Source organism: Fusarium vanettenii, assembly GCF_000151355.1.
Source record: "Fusarium vanettenii 77-13-4 chromosome 12 genomic scaffold NECHAsca_41_chr12_2_0, whole genome shotgun sequence".
NCBI classification, from domain to species: domain Eukaryota; kingdom Fungi; phylum Ascomycota; class Sordariomycetes; order Hypocreales; family Nectriaceae; genus Fusarium; species Fusarium vanettenii.
The window spans coordinates 58333-85599 of record NW_003315846.1 but is presented as its reverse complement, the minus strand read 5'-3'; the positions used below and the strand labels follow the sequence as shown (position 1 = coordinate 85599).

The 27267-nt window shown below is 50.5% G+C and overlaps 12 protein-coding genes across 12 annotated transcripts; 6 read left to right on the top strand and 6 right to left on the bottom strand.

The window, feature by feature from the left end:
* Positions 1-2281: 2281 nt before the first annotated feature.
* NECHADRAFT_72854 (uncharacterized protein) lies at positions 2282-3046 on the top strand. Its single transcript, XM_003041782.1, has 2 exons — positions 2282-2334; positions 2388-3046. Exon 2 carries the CDS (start codon positions 2401-2403, stop codon positions 2842-2844), a length of 444 nt encoding a protein of 147 aa, XP_003041828.1. The 5' UTR covers positions 2282-2334; positions 2388-2400; the 3' UTR covers positions 2845-3046.
* Positions 3047-3381: 335 nt separating this feature from the next.
* Positions 3382-3855, top strand: NECHADRAFT_53170 (uncharacterized protein; the record flags this gene model as incomplete). The annotated part of the gene is made up of 1 exon (XM_003041781.1): positions 3382-3855. One exon carries the CDS (start codon positions 3382-3384, stop codon positions 3853-3855), a length of 474 nt encoding a protein of 157 aa, XP_003041827.1.
* Positions 3856-4198: 343 nt separating this feature from the next.
* Positions 4199-7158, bottom strand: NECHADRAFT_102079 (uncharacterized protein; the record flags this gene model as incomplete). Its single annotated transcript, XM_003041718.1, has 4 exons — positions 4199-4924; positions 5177-5185; positions 5222-5895; positions 6180-7158. The coding sequence occupies 4 exons, from the start codon at positions 7156-7158 to the stop codon at positions 4199-4201; spliced, it is 2388 nt and encodes a 795-aa protein (XP_003041764.1).
* A 1807-nt stretch (positions 7159-8965) lies between these two features.
* NECHADRAFT_87195 (uncharacterized protein) lies at positions 8966-10153 on the bottom strand (the record flags this gene model as incomplete). The annotated part of the gene is made up of 2 exons (XM_003041717.1): positions 8966-9651; positions 9718-10153. 2 exons carry the CDS (start codon positions 10151-10153, stop codon positions 8966-8968), a joined length of 1122 nt encoding a protein of 373 aa, XP_003041763.1.
* Positions 10154-11026: 873 nt separating this feature from the next.
* NECHADRAFT_87194 (uncharacterized protein) lies at positions 11027-12628 on the bottom strand (the record flags this gene model as incomplete). The annotated part of the gene is made up of 1 exon (XM_003041716.1): positions 11027-12628. One exon carries the CDS (start codon positions 12626-12628, stop codon positions 11027-11029), a length of 1602 nt encoding a protein of 533 aa, XP_003041762.1.
* A 790-nt stretch (positions 12629-13418) lies between these two features.
* NECHADRAFT_87193 (uncharacterized protein) lies at positions 13419-14264 on the top strand (the record flags this gene model as incomplete). The annotated part of the gene is made up of 1 exon (XM_003041780.1): positions 13419-14264. One exon carries the CDS (start codon positions 13419-13421, stop codon positions 14262-14264), a length of 846 nt encoding a protein of 281 aa, XP_003041826.1.
* Positions 14265-14460: 196 nt separating this feature from the next.
* On the bottom strand, positions 14461-15027 carry NECHADRAFT_87192 (uncharacterized protein; the record flags this gene model as incomplete). Its single annotated transcript, XM_003041715.1, has 2 exons — positions 14461-14895; positions 14971-15027. 2 exons carry the CDS (start codon positions 15025-15027, stop codon positions 14461-14463), a joined length of 492 nt encoding a protein of 163 aa, XP_003041761.1.
* A 1945-nt stretch (positions 15028-16972) lies between these two features.
* On the top strand, positions 16973-18061 carry NECHADRAFT_5078 (uncharacterized protein; the record flags this gene model as incomplete). The annotated part of the gene is made up of 2 exons (XM_003041779.1): positions 16973-17692; positions 17744-18061. Coding segments are annotated over 2 exons (1038 nt in total), but the record flags the coding sequence as incomplete, so codon positions are not given.
* Positions 18062-18462: 401 nt separating this feature from the next.
* On the bottom strand, positions 18463-19906 carry NECHADRAFT_87190 (uncharacterized protein; the record flags this gene model as incomplete). Its single annotated transcript, XM_003041714.1, has 3 exons — positions 18463-19347; positions 19416-19723; positions 19822-19906. 3 exons carry the CDS (start codon positions 19904-19906, stop codon positions 18463-18465), a joined length of 1278 nt encoding a protein of 425 aa, XP_003041760.1.
* Positions 19907-20501: 595 nt separating this feature from the next.
* Positions 20502-21242, top strand: NECHADRAFT_87189 (uncharacterized protein; the record flags this gene model as incomplete). The annotated part of the gene is made up of 3 exons (XM_003041778.1): positions 20502-20819; positions 20934-21070; positions 21209-21242. The coding sequence occupies 3 exons, from the start codon at positions 20502-20504 to the stop codon at positions 21240-21242; spliced, it is 489 nt and encodes a 162-aa protein (XP_003041824.1).
* A 444-nt stretch (positions 21243-21686) lies between these two features.
* NECHADRAFT_87188 (uncharacterized protein) lies at positions 21687-23555 on the bottom strand (the record flags this gene model as incomplete). The annotated part of the gene is made up of 1 exon (XM_003041713.1): positions 21687-23555. The coding sequence occupies one exon, from the start codon at positions 23553-23555 to the stop codon at positions 21687-21689; it is 1869 nt and encodes a 622-aa protein (XP_003041759.1).
* Positions 23556-24711: 1156 nt separating this feature from the next.
* NECHADRAFT_87187 (uncharacterized protein) lies at positions 24712-26782 on the top strand (the record flags this gene model as incomplete). Its single annotated transcript, XM_003041777.1, has 4 exons — positions 24712-24768; positions 24826-25159; positions 25257-26239; positions 26297-26782. The coding sequence occupies 4 exons, from the start codon at positions 24712-24714 to the stop codon at positions 26780-26782; spliced, it is 1860 nt and encodes a 619-aa protein (XP_003041823.1).
* Positions 26783-27267: the final 485 nt, after the last annotated feature.

The window sequence follows — 27267 nt, the reverse complement described above, 5'->3', positions numbered from 1 at the left end:
CAGGTTGTCTCTCAATTAGCGCTTGCGTCACGTGGATGGCACTCAGCTTGCATAGCTTATGATACGAGGGTTGAGGAGCTGAGCAGATGGTTGGTGAGGAGTCGTTGCCGAAATATCCGAACCTGGACGGTGAGAGGCTATGTCATCAGCCAGGACTGTTGAGTAAATACGTGGCTTCTTTCAACTCAGCAAGTTTGCAGTATTGCTCTTGAGGCCGACGTTGAAACAATACTCTAACATAGTGCTTGGACTTGACGAGCTTGCAATCAATACGCGTACACTGCGCGTTATCAATATTGCACAGTAGCGGCTTGCGCGCGTCCCCTAGAAAAGTGGCTGAAGATGCTAGGCCAGTTCGGATCCCTGTGCCACAGCCGGCTTAAAGCAACTGAATCAAATGTTATTGGACGGACCCACTGCGTGATGACGCCTGGTTTGATGAGCTGCAGCGGATTCTGGCCATCAACATCCCACCACGTCAACATAAATCGCACATGATTATGCCACCCATCTCGTATCAGCCCTCCATCACATTAGAAGTATCATTTGCCAGCAGATGCGTAACTCTTCTCTTGGTCTACGGATACCACCGCGAATAGCTTCAGGCCAGTCTCTCGGGACCAATCTTGCTTGCCTCCGCAACTACAACCGCGCAGTTATATTTGCCTACGTCCCATTGATCCACTACAAGAGTAAGGGTTAGTCTGGCCTAAGGACAGTGGTCATCACTTACTTATTGCGATGGTGAATAGGCTGTTGAAAACGTTGGTCAATAGGTAGTTACAGCTTCGTAGTGGGTGATCTGTGTGATGATGGAAGAGGAGGGGCGGAGAAATGTGCATAGTCGAGGAAGCCCGCCTCCTTAAATACACATTTTATCTATCATGTGATTGATAAGAGCTTCTGGCCACAGACTTGGATGGCCTCAGATTAGAAGCAGGGTGTGATCCTACATGTCAGACATCTATCTTACTTGATGGCACACACTCACGAACCCCTCTGCCACCCTTGTACTCTTTAGTGGCGTGTTCCCCTCATTTTCACCTTATCTTCCTCCACTCAGTCGTTCCAGAGTGTTGCTTGGTTTGCAAGATTGCCCTTGGCTTCCATGTCTTCGGAGGGTCAACATCCAACCGTCGGTCAACTGGAAGTTGTGTGAAAAGCATGGGCATAGCTTACTTGCGTTCTCACTTTCATATGAGATTGTACTCATTATAATGGTGTTCTCTGTCAAGCAAGTTCCAAACTGTTTCATCGTCGAAATCAGAGTATTCTCTAGGGTAGCCCGTCCATGGCCATCGGCGGTTTCTCCCCCTCCATATAGACATTCTCCTCGACGGCTTCCTACTTGTTATCTAGTGCATGGCGATTTCAAAGCATTTTTTCTTCTTCTTTTGGGTTCTAAATTTGAACTCGGTCGTTTTGTTTCCCTTTCCTGTGGTCGGTGCTCATGTTCTAGTTCACTTTCGTTGAAAACATCATGCAGCCTGTTTGCCCTAATGCAAGGTCAAATCCCTCTGAACCTCTTTCAACCTCTCACCTTGAGCGCATGCAACTCAGCGTTTCGTGAGATTCAGTCATGACAGACCAAACTTCTTGTAATACCTGAAATGAAGCCTCATCTACAAAGGAGCTATCGTGGTGCTCCCCTCTCCATCAGGCTTGCTAGGAGCAACAAGTCACTGGCAAGAGTAGCAAATAACCCAACTGCCGACAGCAGCTCCATCAGCATTGACTCCAATATCAAAAAATACGAGCCGGAATGCCCTATACGTTAACGATCTTCGGGTATCTCTCCATGTCCCGAGGAAAGGTTGACAACAGTTGTGGAGAGACAGGGGAAAACTAAAAATAGACAGCCCTTCATCTTGACTAAACCCAGCAAAGTTAAAACGCAGGGATTAATCCTGTCTGGCGCATGAATCCAATAGGCTAAGCTTTGGGCAAGACTCCGGAAAAGGACAAGGGCAAGGAATAGCGTTCGGTACATCGGCATTTAGGCTTTCTAGAACCTTTCGAGCCTTGAGGGAGACCTCGGACGGCGAAGCCGGGGCGGGAGCTTAGCATGAAACTGAGGTCCAGATTGTTCCTATTGATCATGGGACGGCATGGTGCTGGGAACATCATGAATACGAAGAGGCAGGGCCGACAAGTGCCGATGTATTTTTGGAAACTTGTTGACTTGACATCGCGATGATATAAAGAGCTTGAGACACCATGACAAGATATCTCCTCTCATCATCAACAACCACCACTTCATCTTCTACTCACTCACATCTTACAATCTTACACATCTATTTCCACTCTTCCCGACGCTTAAGCATCAACTCATAGGTCAGGCTGCACATCAACTCCAAACAAGCACCGGCAAAGCTAACACCAAATAGCCCAGCCGCCAAAATGAAGTTCTCCATCACTATCGTCGCCGCCCTTCTCTCCGCCACTGGCATGGCCGCCCCCGCCAACGAAGTCTCTATGATGGCTGCCTCTCCCCAGTGGACCATCCAAACCCTCAACCGAGTCTGCGACAAGCCCGACGCCACATGCACCTGGAACTTCAAGATCAACACTGGCAGCGGTGCCGCTACCGCTTGCAAGTACGTCGTCAAGTCCACCAAGACGGCCAAGGCCTCCAAGGCCAACGGCGGCCCTGCTACCTGCGGCGACTTCACCATCACCTCTGGCTGGAGCGGTCAGTTTGGTGCCGACAAGGGATTCACTACTCTTTCGGTGGTCAGCAAGAGCAAGAAGCAGATTGTTTACCCTGCCTACACCGACCAGCAGCTTGCTGGCGGCAAGGTTGTCAAGCCTGACCAGGCCTACGCTCCTGCTTCTCTCCCTTAAGCTTGTCTGGAAAGCTGGAAAGTGTGGACTTTATCATAGACGGGATTGATTGGAGCGAATGAGCGATCATGTTTTCTTTCTTCATCTGAGGTATCTACCTCATCTTTAATCATAGAGATAGCACATAGACATATAGCCACTTTTGTATAGAACATAGCCTCAATCAAGAATAATGCTGGCTTGGCATTGAATTGCCGACAAGATAACTGTCTCATCCAACCTGCAAACCGAAGCGAATATCTGTACCAATGGCCACCATCAGGGTACATCGCCAGCATGGCCAAATTCTTGCATAATTCTCGAAGCACCATGCCGTAAACCGGGAATAGCCCTGTCAGGTCGGCTGCAGCATGCCTGGGAACGTCATGCAGACTTGGAATATACCATCCAATCATGTGAAATCCCTTCTCCCCATCTCTCTTGCGTATTTGATTCTGTTAGTTGTCTGTAATACAATGACTTCTGCTACAAATGCAGTGTCTTTACCTCTTCTCCCAGTTGATCCTCGCCCCAATTTTTGGCCCCAGACCATCCACTATGCCACCACGCAAGAAACTCAAGTCATGGTCCATGTATCCAGCTCTCCACGATGAGCTGTTAAAAGAATTAGAGGAAGATGACCTCTATCTCACCTTCAACAACAATGACGACGAGAGGGGTCGCATAGAGACATATGATACCAATATAATGGGCCGGTTCACCTGTCATAACAACAATTGCACCAGTCGTGGATGGTCAAGCAAGAAGATCGCCATAACCATTCGCATGTACAACGGCGACCGATACAATGCCCGCGTCTATCATCAGCGTTGCAGGAGCTGCAACTGGCTCAGTCGCCCGGATCTCGACGTGGACACATATGTGGACAGAGTTGCCTATCGTCTTAAAAAGTGGTCGGGCGTTGAGGTGGAACGTCCTTTTTACAGTCGAAAGATTGGGAAGCCGCATGAGAGAGCCCTCTGTGAAGGCTGCAAGAATGGGCATTGCAAGGAAGGGGAGCTATGGGGATAGCGGCGTGACTATCGTGATGAGGCAATGAGATGATGGACAACAGGACAGTGTATGTAACAATTCAAAGAAATGCGGATTCTTGATGTTAAAGCCGAAGAGCTTCATGGAAACAAATTCCATGTGATCGAGGGCTGCGACTAGGATGGGACATTGTGAAAAGTCAATCCTGGAGTGGACGGCATAAATACAGCCCATCAATCTCGAAACTTGTACTTGCACTTTGTTAGCATCAGGTCATGATGCTATGATCTGTTCTTATTATAGTTGTAGCCCGGCCCTTGATGGGTTAACTGAGCCAAAGGATCGAAACGTGTACTCGAGTTTAAATAGGTGCTTAAACTTCTCATATCCTCACAGGCATGCTTCGACGGCCATCTTGGCACACCTGGCACTGTCGATAAGATAGCCACCATTCTAGAGCACCCTTCAAAAAGACCTCAAACCACATGCTAACCTTATTATCCAAGTTATGGGCAGCAGTTTCAAGCCGAGAAACAAATGGGCCTTTTGGTTTGGTCTTTTCAAATCCGAGATATATCAGCGGACAACCGTCTGTCAAGATTGGCTGATCAAGGTAGTCAAAGCGGACTTGACCGATAGGCGCCTGTTTGCCATCCGAGTAGTATAATAGTAATCCTAGAATCTCCATAAGGTCTCCCGTTTGGCGGCGGCATGGTCTCACTGCAACCACATTCTCGACAGAAGCGCGAGACCAAAGAAAGTCATCAGTGCTGTGCAGCTTCGGGTAGTCGGAAGAAGCCGCCGGGGGGGCGAAGCCTGAGGTCTGCTTGGGAGGTAGAGTGTCTAGCGATATCTGGCGGGTGCCATATGGATGGTTGTCGAAGAAAAAGTGACCGGGCGATCCTAGCGGTGTGTCGAGAAGGACCCATTGGCAAGCGGATAGAACCGGAGTTGGCTGAGCTCCGAATAACTTGGTGTGCCCTCGATTTGTCTCAAATGCCAGAGCTGCATCTCTGTCTAGGCAATGACGGGCTCGCATCCAGACCCTTGTAACGCGCTCGTTCGGTTCCAGAGGCATGTAGACCCAAACTGACTGGTTGGGGCTGGACTGATAAAAAGACAAGTCATCGTTGGATGTATGGGCATGAAATGCAATGGGGGACGGGCCGCAGCAGATAGAGATGCCAGTACTGCCCAAATAGTTATATTGGAACCGAGAAAACCGAGGTGGCCCTGGACCCTGCAATCGATTGACGAGGTATGTGCGGTAGCGGTTCTTCGGGTGTTGTGGAATAGAGAATGAGGGCAAGCGTCGGGTGTCATGTGTAATCAAGTCGTCTCTATAGATTAAATAGCGTACCTTGACACCCTGTTGACTATGGTTAGTCCCCTACTGGGAACACACAATGTTGAGACCTCTTACATCACTCGCGAACTCGACCGTGCCAGACTCTCTGACAAGCAATGGCTTCCACCATATACCCGGCACGTAGTCAACATCAGGGTTAGTCCTAGACCTAGAAAATACCAATTTCCTAATACCCAGATGGTCTTCGCCTATGTAGATGACTTTGGGTGGAACATAGGTATCGCAGGAAGAGGGGTCGTTGGCCAGTGAGCTGATGTACTGCTCTCCTTCAAAAGCGGTGTAGGTCTCGGTGATTTCCGATGCAATCGTAATGGTGGAAGGCTTGAAAGTCGAGCAGCCGAGTAGGGAGCTGTTCTTCGCCACGATGTATTCTCTAACGAGTTCTTGAGCTATACGTGCTCTCAGCTCCATCGGGAAAGGTAGAGTGTTCTGAAGCTCTGACGCAAGCTCTTTCTGTGCCCGAAGGCATCGTGTTCTCTCTTGAAGGGGGTCGGGCTCGAATGAATAAGTATTGGCCATGAGCAGATGATAGATCTGTGCGGCCTCGGGGATCCTGAGGCAGGAAAAATGGCAGCCGACATCCTTGCCGTCATTGTGGACACAATGGCCGGCACATGATTTGTAGGTAGTAAGTCCACCCCGAGCCTGAGAACGGGGGTCTGCGCGAGACCGGTATTGAAACTGGCCTGATCTCTTGCCGTTGGGCTTGACTGGTTAGGGTTAACATGCAAGAACGACATAATTGGAAGTTCCCAAGAACTTGCTGGCGACAAGGACGTCATGATCGGAGAACCTGATGTTGCACAGGCCACATCTCGGTGTTAAACATGGTTCGATCATATTCAAGATGGTAATTGAAGTAAAGAGTGGCTGGTCAACTAGACACGACACATTGCAGAACAGAAGGAAAGCCTAGGTGCGGAAGATCATGGCTCCGACAGCCGCTTGCACCAATAGACAACCCGTTTCCCCTTGTACTCATAAACGGTGGCACCGTCACGTTTCTTCTGCTTCCAATCAGACCTTTGAGTGGTCCTCTTGCTTCCGTCTGCGCCCCGAAAAACATATTCGTCTTTACTCATCCTGTGCTTTACCAGTTCCACCTTCACTTCTCTCCTCTCCTTCGTGCTACGTTTCTCCTTGCCCTTTCCCCCGCTGTTACCCTCTGCCCCTGAACCCTCGTTAGCCTCTTCTGGGTCATCGATGGACATGTCCTCTTGGGGATACGGTTCTTGAGATGGCATCCACGAGGCCGCGTCTCTCGGATGTCCAGCACTAGGCTCCATCCGCGGGATCTGGGTTGTCTGATAGTCCACGGAGGGCTGTTGCCCCCATGGGTACATTGGGTTGACCTGACTACCGCCTTCCTCTGAGTAGAAAGTCCCTGCCTCTATCATCTGGCCCATCTCGTCTTGCTGGCTGGGCACCACGGGTGCTTGCCGTAATGGAGGCTCGTCTTTGATCAGGTGGATGGTTCTCTCCAACTCGAAGACTCCGCTCGGAGAAGTCATGTCAATGTACTCATTCTTGTCTCTTGGGGCGGATCCAAACAGTGGCATGAGCGACTGCTCGCTGCTGGTCGCATACCAGGCTCGGAATTTGAGACCCCACACAGTAAGAACGTAGATGCCAGACAAACAATGCGAGTTGATGGCACGCATTGCCACCTCAAGCCCCTGCTTTTCAACCTCTCGAATTGATCCTCCAGGACGCTTGACTTCACCAATGGCGACAGGAGAGATGGTGTCGTTGTCTTGGTCATATAGGATGATTTTGAAATCCACCCTCCTCCGGCTTTCATCGTCGGGGGCTTGTTCGCAAAGCAGCTGCCAAGGCCGTGGGAACATTCGGTTCAAGTAGGCTTGCCAGGCTGCTGAGGACTTGTACTCAATGTCATGTTGGGCAAGTTCTCGCATGAGCTTGGTCTCCATGCCATCGAAATGGTGTTCGAGGAGAAAGGAAGGCTGAGCCATGATGGCTATAATGCTTTTGGGGGAGGGGGAACAAAGTGATTTGCTGGTGAGTCTGATAAAGGTATAAAGGTATAGAATGCGGAGTTGCGAGCCTTTAAATACATGAGCTGAAGAGTGGTGATGGTGTAATTCGGAAGAGATACAATCGCCCAACCGCCACGAAACCGAACAGATGGTAGGCTTGGATTATGGTGGGCAGCTTTGACATGCTCTTGGCGCTTTAGTACAAAGTTCACTACCTCATCACCGAAGAGGTTCATACCTGACGAGTATGGAGGATAGGGTGCTTGAATGGATGGACGTGGCTGACTCCCCTGGGCGAGGGCCACAAAGAGGGACTGTTGCATTGTGATGCAGCAGTGATCCGACGCTTACTATTACGAGCATGTTTTACTGCAACCACCTTGTCGTGGGCCTCATTTTGGATGTTTCTGTATATCATCGTGGAGGGAATGGTAACCCTAAGACGAGGGACTGCGAAGGAGGGAAGCCGAACATATTCTCAAGACTTGTTGCAGCACCCTGCACTGTTGGACAGTCCTGCCCTGCCACCCTTGTCCAATCGACGCACACCATGTCTCGCGTGACACTAGTAAACTTTACCTGCATATGGGAGGCGCCAACCGATGCATGCACATCACGAGGGCAGGTAAAATTTACCTGCGCTTATCAAGGTCCAGTCTCATGTGCTTGGCTTGCTCGGGTGCACGCATGCCCCAGGAAGTGCTCCGGGTAGGATCGGCGAGGTCCGTGAGGATGCAGAGTCGAGAGACTGGCCATATTGAAGCATACTGTAAGTAGCCTGGTATCCCTTTCGTTCTCGAACAGAGTAGGGCTGCTTAACAGACAAGACATTGTTCGTCTTGTCCTTTGCTTTCCCTTCCACCTTTCTTCTTCTAAATATTCTCTCTTTTTTCTCTCTTCATCTTGCCTCGTAGCTACCTAAGACAATGCGTGCCCAAGTCATCATTCGTTTTCGCCCGTGTCGGGCATTTCGGGCCCAATCCTCAGTACCTAGTTACCGCTCCACATGCGACATGACACGGCACGACACGCTATTTTCGCCCTTCACAGGCTGTGACAGGCCCTACTTTTCTTTCTTCTTTGTACAACGTCATCTACACTTTGGCCGCCCTCAATGCCTTTCGCACACGCCTCTTGTCATCAAGTGCCACAGCACGCCGCATTCTGGTGACAAAAATTGATTACAACCCCGAATCGCAATTTGGCTTCATTTAGACCTCTCCACGACCTATACTTTGCCAGCGCGACCGCTCAAACAGCACGCGCCTGTTCCGCTCTGTTCGAGACGTGGAGAAGCCACCTCTGTACGCAGCGCAATAATGACCACGCAAGACGAAGTCAAGAGAGTGCGCCGTTTCTTCTTTTATGCGTCTAATCTACCTGCCTGGATTCTCTGACCGACTTTCGACTTAGGGATTCAAAACGCTCACCTCAGCTGAAGCGTTGCAGGAGGGGTCGACAAGGACCCCAATGTGGATCGAAGGCGCCGGTCAGACGGTGCTCTGGTCTGACTGTAATGTCACACTCAACGAACGTCGAGGTAGCGACTGGGTTGGAGTCGAGATGCTGGAGCGGGATGGAGAAGGGACGCTGCCTCGAGGCTGGGCGCTGTACTTGGTGGGCGATCAGGGGAGGGTGAAGGAACGTTGAGGGGCGCACTCTCTGATTACCTCGGAGAAGCATTCAAGGTGATTTAATGCCATGCTATTCTATGCTATGCTATGCTATGCTATGCTATACCTTGCTGCCGTTGCCGTTGCCGTTGCCTTGTTGTGCCATGCGCTCACTGCCTGGCATCCCTATTATATAGCCTGCCTTGAATCCGAATCCCTTCTTCCAGGCCCAGCGTCAATGTGATGAGTGCTGCCGAGTTCGATTCATGAGGGATCGTCATAGTCACGCATCGTGTTGCCCGGATTCCCTCAAAGACCTCTCGTTTACGAAAAGGCGTTGCCGCAATCGCCCCAGCGATCTCGGGGCCAAATACCTGGGAAACAGCGTCGCTAGGGCTCCCTTGCAGAAGCAATTGAGGCTTAGGTATTGTCCTTGTCCCGCTCTCCAGTACCAGCTCTCGACTCTCCCCGGTGGTTTCCAAGTGAGCTCGGAACAGAAGCATCGCAAGACGTTCCACCTTGTTGGGTTCGACGACCAAGGTCATGATGCAGGGAACACCGCCGAAAGACGCACCTGGAAAATTCATTGTCACTGCAGCAGTCACATGGTCTCCGTGACCATCTCTCCGGATGGCACCACTGATATAGTCTGGGAAAACGCTCAGAAGCCCCGGGATGGATGCTCCAGATACCACCTGTCCTTGTGCTTCGGACAAGCCGAAGCCCACGGGGACTGGCCAATGGGTTGTATCTTCGCTGTGCAATTCGACCCTGTGGACATCGCTAGCCGCAGGGGTTGAAAGAGAAGGTGATGCTGGGTGGTCCTCATCTCCTCTGGTCAAAGGCTCATCCTGTCCTGCGTGACTGGTTAACATCAGTGTGTCGACAATGCCACTGACAGGCTACTGACGACGACGCTTACGCCCCGCGACTCCGGCAACCGCAGTCTGAGCCAGGGCTTGATGCTCCATTTCCCGAACATGAGCCTGAGCGCTTGGGTGAACGGTGGAGGCAGAGACCTCTTGTGCAATTCGTGCCCTTTCCTCCGACGGCAGCGTCTCGAGCTCACGGAGTAGCCGTTGCCGAGCCTCTCGACCACTATAGTGGGCTTCGCCCGTCGTGATGAGGAAATGCGCCAGCCAGGCTTTGAATCCCCCGCTGTCAAGAAAGATTCGAGCGCTGTTGTCCGGCGGCAATGACTGGGTTTGCCGGAAACGCTGCCGAAAGTTGTATGGGTATCGTTTACGCGTCCATAGTGAGGAGAAGGGTGAAGAGAACAGAGTGGTGAGCATACCGACCAAGTCAGAACTGCTTGAAGGGCTCGCCGGCTCTGAAGGAGATCCTGCCAGGTCTGCCATGTTGCATGCAACTCAAGCCAGCTTGAAATCGGGCGACATGGGATGATGTGGGACTTGTGTGAATTGAAGGGAAACTTCCTTGACAACCACCAGGAAGGATGCCGGCGAACTTTGCAAGATGAGGGGAAATTTACTAGCGGCTCGAGACGGGGTGATCTCCCTATGATTGACCCATGGCAGACGTCTTGGCTGCTTATGCAGTGCTCTCCAATTGGTCAGGGCATGCTCAGGCCGAGCGAGGAATGACCAGGCGCTGAAGGCATCGAGTCGCGTGCTCGTTCATCCGATAAGTCAATGGGGCTTGAAATGCGCGTTTTGGCAATATTCAAACGATCCCACTAGAATCTGAATGACTGAAAATGGATCTTTGAGCGGCTACTGCATGCCGAATGATTCTATCTCAGTGTTCCAGCGGTTGATTGGTTACGACATGCGTCTTCAGCCCCCAACTACACATATTTCGCATCTGTGGCAGCAGACGCCTACCCAGGGATTGCACTTGGAGCTCTGGTTACGATAGAAAATCAGCCCAACATCCCGCCGCACTGACGAGATCGATGGTGTGTTGACCCATGAGCTCGTCCACTGTCTGCAATATCACGGCCATGGGACGTACGATAGAAAAATCAGCACACCTTCCCAACATTGGGTGTGGGTGGACCCGGCAAGAAGGAGGTCTTGGGGCTGATAGTTGAAGACAGGCACGCACGGGTTCTGGGCTTTGTTGTGAATACATATGTGGCGAGAGGGACGGGGGAACAGAAATTTGGAATCAGACCACCAAGAACCTGAGCAAAACTAAGCCTCGACAGTGACGCCGGTATCGCTAGTATGTCACCCTGGTTTTTCACAAAAAGCCCAGTTGCCCTCGGCTCAACCCTTGATACCCATAGACTTCTTCAGAGCCGCCACGTCCGCCAGGATCTCTCCAATGAGTTCACCCCTGTCCTGAACCAAAGCCAAACTCCGCGATGGGTTTCCAACTCTGTCCCGTAAAGCCAGAGCCTCGTTGTAGAGCCTTTTCTGATTCATGGTACCATTCAAGATTCTATCCGCAATCTCTGGCACCGGTGGCAAGCACTCCCTCGCCCAGCATCCATTCCACCATGCCTTAGTTGGGACCGTTTTCGTCTGCATTAACTGCGTGCGGAGTGAGTTGTGCTTGAGGGAGAGCCTCTCTAGTCGTAACCCTCTGTAGGCTTCTTCAAGGTGGAACAACAGCAATTTGACGGTGGACATGGCGCGTAGATCCTCCAGATACTTCAACGCTTCGGTGGGATCTTTCCTCCCCGCTGAAATAATTGCCTGTAGGCTTAGTTTGTTGTCTCTTCTCTTGTCAAGCACCAAAAGCATTGAGATTTCACTGGGAAGCTCCAGGGCATCACCGAGTATTCTCAGATCCCGAGTGAGCGTGAGTAGATACTTGTCGAGTTCGTCTGGGAACTTCTGGATGAGACTTCCGGGGGAGAGGAATGCTTCGAACAAGTTGATGACTTTGTTGTTGGCGTCGGGTTCACCGATTGTCTTTGTCATGTTGTCGCCGAGCGGGTCCAGTTCGTTAAAGAGTCGGGTCATACTCTTGCCAATAATGTCTCTCAACTCATTCCAGCGCCTGGAAACCCTTTGCGCGATGGCTTTGATCCCATCCTGTTCTAGATCGTCCGTGTATCTGTGCATCCCCAGGAAGGAGGGGTAGTACTTGGCGTTCTCGTGGCTGATGCGAGCGAGCTCGGGACGATGAGGACGAATCATATCCAGGCCGTGGGCGAGAGACTCAAAGAACTTGTCGGGGTTGAAAGGCTTGCGACGGGCATTGCGAAGGAACGGCATGACGAGAACGTGTCGAGAAGAATAGCTGAGTTGAGAGACAGCTGACATGAGATCACCGACGAGAGGAGGGTCGTAAGAGACTGTGTACTTGTGAAACATGTCGCTGTATGCCGGATCGAAGGATGTAGTGTTTTCACTTGTACCGGGCTGGGCAAGAAGGCTCTTGACCTCGATGCCCCAATTCCAAGGGTCCTCGTTGTGGAGAGGGTCTCTAGTCCTGATACCTCTGGCATCAGTGAAGTGCGAGATGTACGCATTTGGTGGGTTGCTGATTAGGATGATGAAAATGGCGAAAAGAGCTCCAAGGATGTTGAGGGAGATGCGATTATCTCGCATGGTGCTTTTTCCACCCGAAAAGACATCAACGACGCCTGGGACAGTCTCGTGATGAAGAGGAGGCGTAGTGTCACTCTCAGGGTGGTTCATCCAGCCTATACTGCGCTTGCCATCGCTGTTGCGGCCGAGTTTGATACGCAGAACGCCGTCATCCGGAGAGTAGGAAGGGAGAAAGTCGAGTTCGACTTGCGTAGGTTGTTCGCCTTCATGGGTACGGACAAAGAGCCTCAGGCGCTTGGCTTCGATACTGCGCGGGGAGCGGATGGGCCCTTCAAGGGGCACCCGGCGGGCTGGACGACGTGGTGGCATTGCATCAAGCAGGATGAAGACTGTTGAGCAGAGAGCGAAGGGTCAAAGTCGTTGCAGTGGCGAAGCATAGGACTGGATAAATGGAGGGTTGAGACGCAAGAGAGAATTGAGGAGACATTCAGAACACGTGCTTCCAATGAGTCAAGACAATGAGCAAACCGAACGGTAACCATTCAAGGGGATTTGCTCAGGTGTTGCAGGGCGGGCAACCAGCTCAGAAACAAACACTTTTGGAGAGATCAATCATGGCGTGCATGAAAGGAGAAATCATGAATGTAGCTTGTATTTATGTGCAAACGCCGAAAAAAGACCCAGCGATGGGCGCGTTCATGAATGGAATTAGTTTGAGTGGAGGTGGTGTTGAGCAAACAAAGAAACCGAGCGGGGGAAACGCCAAGAACAGACAACAATAGCGCCTTGAAAGGGTCACAGCGTACCAACAGATATTTTTGTGTTCTATTAGAGCCCTGGCTGTTCAAGCCGAGTTTTCGAGGAGTTCCTGCACTCGCTCTTGCAAGGGTTGGGGGTTGTTGAGGCGATCGCCAGGTGTTCGCGTTTTATTCAAGTTGACAATGACCTCAAACCATCTGGAATCATAGAGTAAGGAAGAGAATGAATAAATTTCAGCGTAATCTCCGTCACGATAAAAAGTACCTCTCATCCAGTTTAACACTCTACTCTCAACATCATCATCGTCGTCGTCGCGTCACTTGACAAACAACAGAGCAACACAAACACGACCAACGCACTTCATCACACCACACTAATCTTTAGACTCCATACAGAAGCAATGGCGCCTTCTTTCCTCAGCGTCACTCCCAGCGCGGAGTTTCTTGAGCCCCGGAGCCTCCGCCAGGACATCATCACCATTCCGCTAGGTAACAGCACAAAGATCGTAGTACGACAGGGCTGCTATCTTGCTTCCTGTGTTATCGATGGCAAAGTGCCAATTCTGGACACCAAATCCATCTCCCAACTCCCATTCGATCGCATTCCACTGGACGAGTATTGTGCGGTGGCAGATCCATCCTTTGAGAGTGGCTGCGCACTCGGACAAGGTCAGTGTATCAAACGCCCTCGCATCGAGGATTGGATTGAACGGGCTGACTGGCCCAAGTGGGCAGAGCTCTCATTGCGAGAGATCAAGGTGTACGAGGTGCTAAAGCAGCATCCTCACCCAAACATTGGACGCTACTTTGGGTGTATCACCGAGGAGGGGAGAGTGATTGGCCTCTGCATCGAAAAGGGCACAGCTTCATTGGCCGAGAAGCTCTTTGGCGCCACCATGCAACAAAAGATGGACTACTACAAAGCCGTAGAAGCAGGTGTGCTTCACCTCCACGAGATGGGATTATGTCACAACGAGCTGACCCCAGCCAACATCAGAATGAATGGTGAGGTCCCCTTCATCACCAACTTTGCCTACTGCACGCGTGGGGCAGAGGTGGTGCGTCTTCAGAAAGGGACGCTTCTCAGCGAGTGCAAGTATTTTGAGAGAGATTTGAAGAGTCTCGAGTATTTGAAGAACTACATCCTTCCTCTGGAATCAGATCAGACTCAGTACATGCGCGGGGAGCACGTTTTTGATGAAGATGCATCACTAAAAAGAAAGACCCCATTTGCTGCCCGAGGATGAGACGCAGAGGGATGATTATTATTGACTGAATGCAAACTTGTTTAAGATTGGTGTCGCTTATTTATCTGCCATGAGGATCCCCTTGTTCGTGAAATGTGCCTAATGAGATGAGATGTGCCATGTCCTGTGACCTTGGCCTACCAAGAAATTGCCAACCCTCTGCGTAAATCTATCTTCCTTGATCTGTCTCCAAGCTTTACTCCTTGGCAGCCAAAGCCTGAACTGTAGCCTGAAGAGCTGCCCGATCCGCGCCGCGAATCCTCTCAACCAGACCATCATCAGAGAGGCTCACAGACCGGCTGGCCGAGATGCCATCAACAGCGACGCCCTTGGGCACGCCATTCTGGAAGACCACAAACGTAGGCATAGCAGAAACACTGTACTTGCCGGCGACGTTTCCGACATGGTCCACGTTGACCTTGGCGAAAGCGAGCTTGCCGCTAGAGGCGTGGTCGTCGGCAAGCTTGGAGAAGATGGGAGCGATGGCGCGGCAGGGAGGACACCAGTCGGCGTAGAAGTCGACTACCACGCGTGCGGTGGAAGACAAGAGAGAGTTTAACTCGGCTTCGTTTGTGATCTTGTAGACCTTGCCCGAGGTTTCAGGGATGGGGGAGCGGTCCGCGAAGAGGGCCTGTGAGGGAACATTAGCATGAGCTGGCTCGCTTCGCCAGCGGTGGATACAGCCTGCATTAGGAGAAGAACGTACCGGTCCCACGATGAAAAGGGCGAGAAGACCCAGAAGTATGTAATAAATGTTATCCATTTTGATGTCCAGTCGCAACCGGGCGAAAGGTGAAGCCTCACGTTTGTTGCCAATGAAGGTGACGTTGCTCAGAGACTGTTACGAGGCTGCCTGTGATGTGAAGAGGACACGTGATGATGTGACCAGTGGCATTCAGTTAACCGAGGAAAGCCCGAGCGAGGCCTCAAATCAGAAGGCGGAGAGAGATTGCAAAATCGACCACCCCTGTTGGCCTGACTCGGCCATCGCTCACCCGCGGGACCCGGTCAGATCTTAGGCGATGCATCCAACACATTCAGGATACGCCTTGTGGACCAATTCGAGTCCTCATGGCGATGAGCCAAGAAATTGCATTGTAAGAGGCGTATTATCAAGAAGAGATTTTACGGGGTTATCAATATCTCCGTCAATTATCGCCGGTCTGCAGTGTCTCGGTCCTGAGTTGCACCCCGATATCTCCACGTGAATGTTGGATGTGCTTGGAAGAAAACTATCTTGCCAGGCTAACTCGTTTAGCATCTAACCAAAATATATGCATCGTTGCATTGATTATCTGTAATTTTCTCCTCTGAGGTGGTATTGGATTGAGTTAATCTACGTGGGTAGCTTAGGAGTCAAAGCAATTTCGACACGAAGATGCAGGTGAAGGAGACAACACAGATAGTTGGCACTACTAAGAGTCAGCTCTGACCCATGGATGGCCTGGCAATTTAATATGGTGAGTACTGCGAATGAAATTAACCAAAGCATATTTCTTAGTAGTTTTATCCTTCACGGGTTCGGCCAACTCATAGACTGGTGTTGAATCTCGCCCTACCCTGGACCATAGTGAAGTGTCCTAAATCCCACCTTGTCACTACGTAGGTACCGCGGTGTGGCAGAATAAAGTGCAAAACAGGATGAAAATCGTGATGATAAAGGACCTTATAAGTTCCAAGCAGCTAATGGAACAAGAAGTACGATGATGGGTGAGCACAATTCAACCCAGGACCTATGTCACTTACAGCCCCTCACAATAACCAGCGGTTTCCACATATGAGCACTTTCTAGGCGTACACCATGTCCAAGATGATGTAGGTACGGATGCCCATTCAATAGTTAGAAATATGAAAGTGAAACTAATACTCTAATGTTGATTCGCGCAATAGTCCGCCTAGCTGAAGCTTACTCTCATGCCGCGACCCTAGTGCACATCAAATATGGGACTCCCACCGGGAGTTACAACATCCCTAGGCACATATGTAAGAGCCGCGGATCAAAGGATCACATTCATCGACTCCTTGAGAGCATTCGAGATTCACATCTTGAAACCACCGTGCTCAGCTTGGCATATGGCGTGACGTCATGAATCTGCCCTGGGTGAGGCTGCTCTCGTGAGCACGCGCAGTGGAATGCCAACGACATCCATGAGCTGGCACGGGAAATCGGCTAACGGCAAATTAAACAAGGAATTACAGGATCTGTCCCAAGAGACGTGATTTGCTGGGGCTCGTTGACTACGTGTTTGGTGGTCTGTTTGTGGTGGCCCGCGGAGGCCGAAGCGCCCGATTTGAGGCCAGGGGGCTTGTTTGGGTCATGCGTGAAATCTGAGAGATCGGACATTTGAGAGAATGTCCGTCTTGTCATGGAAATAAAGGGGGTTTCTTTGATTGTTTTAATTCTTTCTTGTTATTATTTCCTGGTGTATTTCTATTGCATCTTTTGTGGTGGTGTTCTTCTGCTTCTTTACTGTTTTCGACATCTACGATTCCACGTCTATATCGACCCACTCCCACGGCCTCAGCATATCGAAACATCACACTAAAGCAATACAACAAAGACAAATACATCGTCTCGTAAACTCAAAATGGAGGAAAGAGCCAGTGTCCAGATATTGCCCGCCGTCACTTCGGTATCCCAACTTGACTTATCCGAAGCCCGCGCTGCCCGCCACCGGAAAACGTCGAGCATCGACACCGGCCGAACTCTCGCTCAGCACAAGATGTCTTCAAGAAAGCGACGAAGAAGACATTCTTCCATGAGCCGCCGTGTCAAGCGATTCATTCTTCGATACACCTGGGCCTTTCCGCTGGCAGTCATCTGTGCATTTCTCTTCGTGTACAGCCTCAACCCATCGGAAAGCAACCCGGTGCACAAGTTCATCTTTCCGAGCTATCCAGTGGGACCCGAGACTCCCGGCGGACCTGCCAAGTACGCCAAGGGGCGAGATGACTTTGCGTTTGTCTTCTTTTACATCATCTTTTTCTCCTTCACCAGGGAGTTCGTCATGCAAGAGGTCTTGCGACCACTGGCACGGCACTGGGGCTTGGCCAGTCGTGGAAAGCAGACTCGATTCATGGAACAAGCCTACGCCATTGTTTACTTCATCTTCATGGCTCCCCTTGGCTTGTACATCATGAAGGGCACTCCGGTGTGGTTCTTTAACACGCGGGGGATGTACGAGGACTTCCCCCACAAGACTCTCACCGGGGACTTGAAGTTTTACTATCTGTTCCAAGGAGCATACTGGGCGCAGCAGGCTATTGTGCTTATTCTTGGTATGGAGAAGCCTCGAAAGGACGCCAATGAGATGATTCTTCATCACATTGTGACTTTGTCGTTGATTGGGTTGAGCTACCGGTTCCACTTCACTCATATCGGTATCGCTGTGTATACCACCCATGATATTAGCGACCTCTTCCTCGCTGTGAGTTTATCCCATGATCGCCGGCTTTGACATTTTACTGAGTCTTTACAGGTATCCAAGGTTCTCAACTACCTCAAGTCAGCCATCACTGTTCCCTTCTACGCCACCTTCATGGGCGTCTGGATCTACATGCGGCACTACATCAACATCCGCATTATTTACTCTCTCTTCACCGAGTATAAAACAGTCGGCCCATACGAACTGAACTGGGAGACTGAGCAGTACAAGTGTCCACTCGCCCAGGTGATCACATCGACGCTGCTCATTGCCCTGCAATCGCTGAACCTTGTCTGGCTGTACTATGTTCTCCGGGTCGCTTACCGCATCACGGTTTACAATGAGCAACGTGACGCTCGCTCTGATGATGAGGCTTCAGATGCCGAGGTGGAGAAGACGGAAAAGGCCAAGGCGAGCTGAATCGACTAAAGTCGATCAGTGGTGAGCCTGGAAACTTCAGGGGGCAAACAACTGGCATGTCTTATTGAGAAAAGATCAATTTAATGAGGGAGTCTGGGAGGTGATGAGCCGGTTTGGAATACATCAGGTTGAATTAAGGAGTTCAAGGAACTAGAATAATAGCTAATTATAATTAAGTAATTACATGTAATCAGGGTATCTATCCCCCAGCCCTTCTCATCTGACATCGTTTCTTCGTGTCTGTGGAGTATTAATGTGTCTCTATGGTTTTGTGATGCCCACCGTTCATCTTTTCTATCACGCACCCACGACCTTTTGTAAAATCGGTAAACAAACAACAAGCAAAGACCCTATTAACCCTCCCATTCAATCTTCTTCTCGCATCCTATCCGATCCAAGAGTTTTCGTCCATCGCTCTGAAGAGATGTGCTCACGCCCCGGGATCTCTGTCGTGAATCGGACCTGGCCAGTCCAGTGACAGATGATCGACTCGGCAAACAGATATTCTCGGAACCGACTTCCACCTCGAGGTAATCTTGCTCGTTCTCGGCTTCATCATCGCTGCGGGTATCTTCGGCGTTTTCACCCAGAAGCACACGTACGACGAGCTTGAAGATCATGATGAACCAGAGGATCATGAGACCCTGGAGGAACAGAAGGCCACTCAAGAATGCGTGCATGATCTTGGGATCATAGCACACAATCTCAGAGTTTGAGATCAGTGGCACCAACCAGTAGCGGGATCCCTCTTTGGGGATGTCGAAAGGACCGGTGACATCCTCCCCCATGCCCCTGTAACATCCCGTCATCATCTCCGTAGTGTGCGCATAGACAGACCAAATAACCAGACAGAAGGCAACGTGGCGGAGGAGAACCCAGCTAACCACAAAAATGCCAAACATGATGTCGCATAATGTCTGGTGCTTGAGGTACTTGAGGCACTTGGCCACCGAGAAAAAGAGGTCGTTAAGGTCCATCAACACAAGCACAACGTTGCCGACCCTGGTAAGTCCGTAACGGTAGGAACAGTAGACCAGGCCAATAGTGACGATGTGATGAGAGATCATCTGCCAGTGATCTTTGCGTGGCTTCTCGATGTTGATGACAATGATTTGCTGTAGCCAGAATGCAAGCTGGGCTATCATGTAAGACTTCATAAAGACTGTTGTTTCTCTGTTGGGCCAACCCGTCCACATCTCTCGGAGGTTCAACCAGTAAGGAGATGTGGCATAGATGTACTTTGAAAATTAGTTGCCCGGTTCAACGAAACAGGAGAATATTTGTGAGTTTATGGGTCGTCACATACCATGCCAATGTTCCAAGAGATAGTGTAGTAGATGATCATCCAAGACTGCTCACTGAAGCGGGTAACCTTGCTTCCCTTGAGATTGAACCTCTTCGCGAGTGGAACCAAGGCGTACTGCATGGTAGCAGCACGAAGGCCGGTAAAGACGGCGACAAGAAACAACACGATGTAGACATCGTCAAAGCCCAGACCATAGTCCCCTGTCTTCTCATCGTAGTACGATAGTGACAGAAACTTGGTGGTGTAGGGACGCGTGAATGCAACAGTTCGTGCGAGAAGCACGGGGACAGTGACGCAAAGGCAGAGACCTATTGAGGTCAGTGAGGTCGAACCAGGTGATGGAGACATGCAGTTGACGCCAGGTGCAGCGTAGGGGCTGAAAGAAAAAGGAGATGGACAAACTCACCTATCTGGTTCTCAACAAACCATCTCTTGGCAGAAGCGCCTTTGCGCCTGGGGTAGTAGTAGCTCGGGCGAATCTTGGCTGACATGATTAAGGGTATCTCTAAAGAAAGTGTTAAAAATCAGATCCAAAAAGACAAGACCACCTCCTAAACATTCAAGAAAAGTCTTTTCAGCCTCCTTTCAAAGAAAAACACTGTTGATAAAATGGCCTGTCAAATGAGGGGATGATCAAAACTGGCCAGGACATCAGAGAGTGATACGATCAAGAGTCATGCGCCCGCGGACCCCGGCCCCAGCTTAAAACCCGAATGGGGCGGACGCCGCGGCACCGCGGGAGTGCAGGGATATGGGAAAGGGGCTTTTATGGGTCTTTAATAGTCTATTGGGCCTTTAAATTGAGGGATACGCGGATAAGAATACGCTGATTTTCGTTTCTTCTTTTGAGTGGCTGGGTGGGAGGCCGTTGGGCAGTGGGTTTGTGTGATGGTGTCTTGACCGTAATCGTACACTCGGTTTTATGATGTGTATGTTTAGTAGACGATGGGGCTCACGGTACTCGGGATCATCAATCGGCGAACGATCGCGGCGAAAACGGAGACGAGCCATTTGAGGCCTGCAAATAACCTTGTCCTACGTAGATCTGCATGATCTGAGATGGTTGAGGATCACACCGCCACCAAGATGCTTACCTTCAATGACCTAAAAGTGAAACACATAAACGAAGCCGAAGACGATGTCGAAATGCGTCTCGCAAAGCAAAAAGATCTGGCTCGTGGTACAACTCCGTGGGCTCTGATGGTCGATTGCGTGAGGGGCCTGCTTGACCGACGAGTTCGAAGGGACAGCCGATCCCGACTTTCACGCCACTCTTCAAATGTCGCCTCAAGACTTTACAGAGTACTTGATACATCACATGAAGACTTTTGGGAGGCACATGTGTTTGACACGCTGCAGTTGCGTCCTGCGACGGGATTCACATGTGCCCACCTCGGTCCATCAGTAAGAAGCATCCCCAAGACTTACATCAAAGGCTCAATCTCATCAGCTATGAGAATTGTGCAAAAGCCTTAAGAAAGAACGTTTCTTGTATCTGCACAACATACATGCCTTCAGCCTTATCGAGATCGTCAAGCCGTCCTGCATGCAGGTCCCGTCTTAGCATCCCCACAATCGCCAGTTTTGCCAAGTTCGTCAAGACACAAGTCAGCTTTCTCTTTTGGGTCAGTCTTCTCTGACGCACAGGACACAAGGTAAATTCGAGTAAGCTTATGACACTGCCGCGGTTCCACATGAACTGGGGAAGCTGTGAATGGCCTGGGGTATCAGCGACGACGAGATTTTTGGTTCAATTGTTAGAGTAGTAAGTTTAGAGACTGACTATATACTAGTGACACTATCCGTATACGCTGGATACGAGTATAGTTGTTGATGATGTTCAGTCGTTTCCCGGAGGTTCCGGATATGAAGTTAAAGTGGCCTGATCGGGGAGGAGAAAGACGCAGCAACGGCGTTTCGGAGATTGAGCAGTTCACCGAGGAAAATGATGAAAAGAAGCTGATGGGAATACTAATTTGCACCTGGTTTCTATGCCGGGGCATCTGGACGTTCTCGAGTTGCTCGTGGAGAAAAAATCTGAACACGATGGCCGGAGTCTACGAGATTTCATCATGCGGCTGGGTCATTCAGATAGTAGTTCTAATGGCTGAGAGTTGTCAATAGATGGCTGGGGGGAAAAGTGTTGTATTATGATGTCTTCTAACAAGTCTTTATCCGAAAAGTATCTCGGACTCATAAAAGCGTCAGGGATTGTCTACAGGAACAACCCTTCTCGGCAACCAAAGATTCACAACCACAGAAACTACAACGCTATTCAATCATGAAATCCTTGACTTCAGACGTACTGCCATGCTTGCTCGAGAAGCTTGTAGGGTTAACGCCTTGAACATAGGCGTCGCCAACAAGTCGGTACCGTTCACCAACTGGCCTTAGAACAAAGCAGAGAGGACTCCCACGCAACATGACGACTTCATCGCCAGGCTTTGTGAGGAATGGCCCCAGTCCAAAAACAAGATCTCGAATCACGAAAAAGGACCGGTCCACGAATATAGCGGTGGCAAGACTGGCCATCAGATGGTCGATCCCCTCCAGATCCTCCATTGACAAGGGCTCTGATGCCTCAGTTACGCCGCATAAGGCCATAAGTGTATGCCAGAGGCGGCGGAAATTGTCGGGCGCCGGAGAGACTGGCTTCATTTTGCTGCTCGTGTCCTTATCTGTGACAATTGCCCTCCAAGCTTCCTCTTGAGCATGCTCTGGTAGGCTCAAATAAAATCTCATTAGTTCCCGCAGCTCCTGCATGGATGTTTTCGGTTGTGTCAACTGTGAATCGTCTTGTGCGATGGTTGGTGCTCTCTTAGGGCCGCTCGGCTGAGAAAAAGGGCCAACCACACGTTCAACAATGCCAAGGCTGGCGCCTCTGGCTTTAAGCACGTTGCCGTCCTCTATAAATGCCACTTCTGAATGAATGCGATTATCCCTTCCCTCGGAGCATCTGGCATATCGAATTCGCTCCTCCTCGAAGGATAATCCGTCCTTTGCCGACCCCGAGATATCTGGAAGCCAGGATGGTCCGGGCTGGTTGATCGATGTTCTGTTTCCATGTAGACAATCAAGGTTGCCATCTTGTTTTATGCACCGCCTAACCCAGTTCTTGAAGACATCTTCCACGCTCAGGGTATAGTCTGGCGTAGTGAATGGGTTGTCGGCAATTCCCAGGAAAGCATAGAGCTTGTCACGGGGATCAGTAGCCTGGAAGCCTCGTGAAAGTCGCAGTAGATGAGATAGTGATCTCTGTGTGCTCGTTCTGGTATCGTCGGAAGATCCGACGGATAAATGGAGAACGACCTCAAGCATTCTCTCGGCCGCTGTAGAACCCCTCGTCTCTTGCAGTTTCCGTAGTGTTGCGAAGGAAAGGCCGTTTATCCGGTCGTGATATACGCGTGTTAATCCAAACAGTGACTCGAACCCTATGAAGGAGATGAAGGGCATCCAGTTTGACCCGCAGCCAAGGACGCATCCCTTTGTCGGGTCTTCCCAGAAGTTACTAGCGAGAACCAGTTCCTGGATTATCCAAACGCGATGCCAGAATGGCCGGTCGCATAACTCCCAGATGGTGGTCCAGTCGAGGGTGTCCACGTCCACTCCCTTCTGACGCAAGTCATCCGGAGAAGCCAAGCCTGGTGCAAAGTCGGTATCTGGATTGTGCTCACCAGTTACTCGAGCAGTCCAGATGCCCTCACCTATGTGAGCTATGGTTGACCAGACTTGATCCACAGCTGTAGTGGATTCCCCCAGCCAAGCAACAACAGAAGCTGCAGAGGAAAAGATGCGACCCATGCGTTGGATTTGAAGCAGTTTCTCCTGGTTATCGTTCTGGTTGATGCATACAGCGTCTATCCACAGGACTCGGGGCTTAGACGGGTGGCGTAGATACTGCAGAGCAACCTTCAAGTTCGATGTAACATTGATGTGTTTTCCGTTGACGAGAATGGGCCGCAGGTCATTAGCGTCACCCCAGGTATAAGAAAGAGCCTCGTATTCATGGTCGCCAGAGATGGAATGAACCTCCAGGTTGCAGGCAATTTCACCGTCAAAAGACCCAGGGAGGAGGGTTAGAAGTCTAGTGCTATTCTTGTCCGGTGGTAGCGGCGTATAGATACCGTGCTCGGGGGACATTGGAATATGGTTTTGATGATTTGATCTTGATCTTGGCGAAGTTACTGGAAGATGGGGATGGATAAAATGATTACGGCGGCCGTAAAAAAAATATCTCACCGGCTGTGTAGGCAGAAGCGCAGCGTAATCCACCAGCATGACTTGTGATGTACCTGTCCAGTAAAGGACCACCAAGGGTGAGATCTGACCCGGCGAGAGCGATACCAGTCGGGCTCTTTGAATCATATGATACATAAGAGCCGGGAAATCCTTTTACGGGGACTCTTGAATGACTTTGAGCAAAACTCGTTCCTCTCACAAAGCTTAGCGGTAGTCTCCCTGGTCTCCATCTTCCAGCTCTCTGGTTATCGTTGTCGGCTGTTTAATGCCTTTGGATGCCAATAAGCACTCAACATGGTAAAGGCAGACATTCCCTCGGTATAAAAAGTAAACGATCTTATCAACCGACGACATAGTTCTCTCACCAGCCAACATCTAGAAACATCAGTGACAAAGCTCATAGTGCAAACTGTAGACCCATTCCAGGCAAGTGGGTGCTGCCTGTATTAACTATCCAGTCACGGCCTCCTAGCCTTGGGCGTCAAATATCCCATCATCAAGACAAGACCCTTCGCTATCAGTTTGAGAGCCTGAGAGGACGTTTCAGACCCGACCATCAGATGATGCATTGACAGACGAATCGCGGGAGTAACACAAGTCAGCAGCCAACTTGGATCGCAGGTAAAACTCTTCCACCCACCTTAGAGGAAAGCGAGCTAACCTTCAAATACCAGCGCAAGTTTTCGGGTGCCTTTTGAGACGAGAGTAATGTGCTTGTACTCTCTCAATTCTTGGATGGCGGTGTTTGCGAATACTTATGACGTAGGCACCTACCTACCCTGTTAGCCTGTGGCGCGAAATGGTGGGGATTGTGTGGCGTTGACAAAGTGTTGTTTATGCCTAAGGCATCTCTTCCTCTACCTCAGCCTCAGGCACCCACCTCTGGCTCACCAACAAGTTACAACATCACCAACCACACCAGGCACCAGATTTCCTACTACCTACATCTCAAATCATTTGGATTAGTCGCAATGAGCGACTGAGGCGATTTGAACTTGCGCTCCTCGAAAGACATCCGCCAACAACAACCAGATGCCCCAGTGGCCACTCCATCGCCATGACCGACCTGTTGAGAGCGGTGCCGCGAGACGTCTTTCTTCTCATACTTGAGGCGGTTCGTTATTTGTGCAGAATTCTCTCGTTGGCAGTGTCTGATTACTTCTCTATACAGTTACCAAAAGCCGACCTGAAAACCCTTTCCCAAACCTCGTCATGGCTGCAGGATAGCGTTGCTAGCACGCTCTGGAAATCCATCACGATCAAGCCACGGGACGAATCTCATTTACATGATCTTCCGACGAACGGCCCGCCTTATCGACGTCTAAGAACTGCCACCAAGCTTCACCTTCGGGCTTCTTTTACAAGTGCCACAGATGATCGGTGTCCCCATATCCGCGATCACCCCCGCTGGATGAGTAGTGACGATGATGACGAGATTTACGACGAGCCCCAACGCCAGTTTTATTTCGATGACTTTGCCGACAAAGTTGAGTCACTGCTTGATCGTATGGAGTCCGATCAACTGCAGAGTTTCAGGCAAGCACCAGAAGATACGTTACCCCCAAGGTGAATTCGGCTGACACTGCTGCAGCTAGGATCTAGGAACATGCGTGCCGGCCAATATCCTCGGGCCCGAAGGCATCCTCTCACTTCAGCAGCCCTCACTCCGGACGCTGAGCTTGATAACCGACCCCAACTGCATGTATTGTTGTGTAGCGCCCTTCAAGCACGAGCCCGGTGTCAACTTATCCTCATTCCGCCAACTTCTGAACTTCACCTGGAAGGGCCTTCGTCCCGATCATATGCAGCCTCTCTCTATCGTCCTGCAGAACAATTCGGCGCATCTCAAGAGTTTGGAATTGGATTTTGTCAACTTGCTGGAAAACTTTACCATTAGCGACAGCCTTGATGATGATGACAGCGACGCTGGCAACTCTAATGATGACCAAGACGACGAAATTTCCAGCACTTCCAGCAACGCCAGCGGCGATGAAGATGAGGAAATCCGCAGGATGAAGGGTCCGGGTTTCTTTGCTTCAACTATCCTTGGAGCGGACCCAAACTCTCCGACCCTACTATTCCCAAGAATTCGCGTCTTGTCCCTCTCTCAGGTACCCTTGACTGCAAGCATGGCTCCCGTATTCAATTTCGAGGCGCTCGTCTCACTGAAGCTGCGACTGTGCCCCCGTTGGGAAGTCTTCATCAAGCGCGTTTTGAAGCTCGGCCGCCCGATCAAGTTGAGGACACTGGAGATTCAGGGCCATGAGAACGAAGATGCTATCCTCGATTTGGTCGACGCCTTTGATGGCCTTGAAGAGCTCTTTTTGTCTAATTCTGGTCCAATGCCAACACTTTACCTTTGGGAAATCCTCGCCCGTCGCCATTCTACTCTCAGGAGACTTGTTTGCCACCAGAGGACCATCGAGCTGCCCCAGGATTCTCCGGTTGATGGCGAGTTATGTGATTTGGCGGATCTGAGTATCTATGGAGGAGAGATGCGCCGAATTAAGGAGGATCCTTCCAAGAACCCCCTTTCGGAGCTTAACCTTGAGTTCATCGGCTTGGGTTGTATCCCGGGGCGTATGGTAAGCATTCTAGATGTACATGAGTGGATAACTGGAGGCTGACTTTGTTTCACACAGAAATACCTCCTACTTCCCTTCAGATCCAAGACCTCATTGAAGGTAATCCACATCCGTCAAACCATGTCAGATATCGGCAATCTCGGCTCTTGGGCGCTGGTTGAAGCCTTCACACCCTTGATTTCCCGCGCAGACAGCGATGCATCATCCGACTCAGACCTGACTACCTACACGGAAGACTCAGATCCTGGACCCGATTGGGACTTGGATTTTACGCAACGCGAACCCGAACTACGCAACGAATTCCGCCACTTTGCCGAATGGGCCTTTGGACCGGATGGGATCTCATCACTGGACATCATCGCCTTCGGGGATTTCGCTTACGGTGGCCGGCCAAAAGGCCGTAATGTCCTTCTCGGGAGAATCACGGGTGGGACGAGTGGTTTTCGAATACTTGATGCGAAGGCAGGGGAGTGGAACGATACCCTCGACAAGTATCAAGCTGCGATGGAGGCCTGTCCCGTAGAGCACCTTTTTACCCTTTGACTTGCTCAATGTCGCGGAGGTTTCATCGCCCAGAGTATTGCAGTGTTAAGCAGCTCACCTAGGGAGACATGAGGGATGGGAACACAGTGCTCGACATTGAAAATGCCCTGATGGAGTTGGAGGAGGTAAGAGATGTCAGTTTTGTATTTGGTCTGTTTGAAACCTGTATTTCTGGGGGCGAGATGCTTCGCATTCTGGCATCTAGCCCCGGAGAGCTCTTGAAGATTTCGCTCTCAATCTCATGTATGTCTGATTGTTCGTATACCAAACACATTTACAGTATCATCTCATGAAAACCGAGAGACAAATGGCCCATCCCGGGTTTCTAGCGGTCTTGTGGCCTCTGCTGTCCGGCTCACCTCAGCTCACCTGTCGACTGTAGCGTAACCGAATCACTTGAGGATTGCATTTAGCTACGGTGGCGTGTTTGGCACTGGAGGAGCAAAGTATCCATTCATGATCCAGTCTTGAACACTTCCATACAG

Bases quoted from the DNA above. Each gene is read 5' to 3' on its own strand.
- NECHADRAFT_72854 (XM_003041782.1), top strand. From the start codon at position 2,401: ATGAAGTTCTCCATCACTATCGTCGCCGCCCTTCTCTCCGCCACTGGC.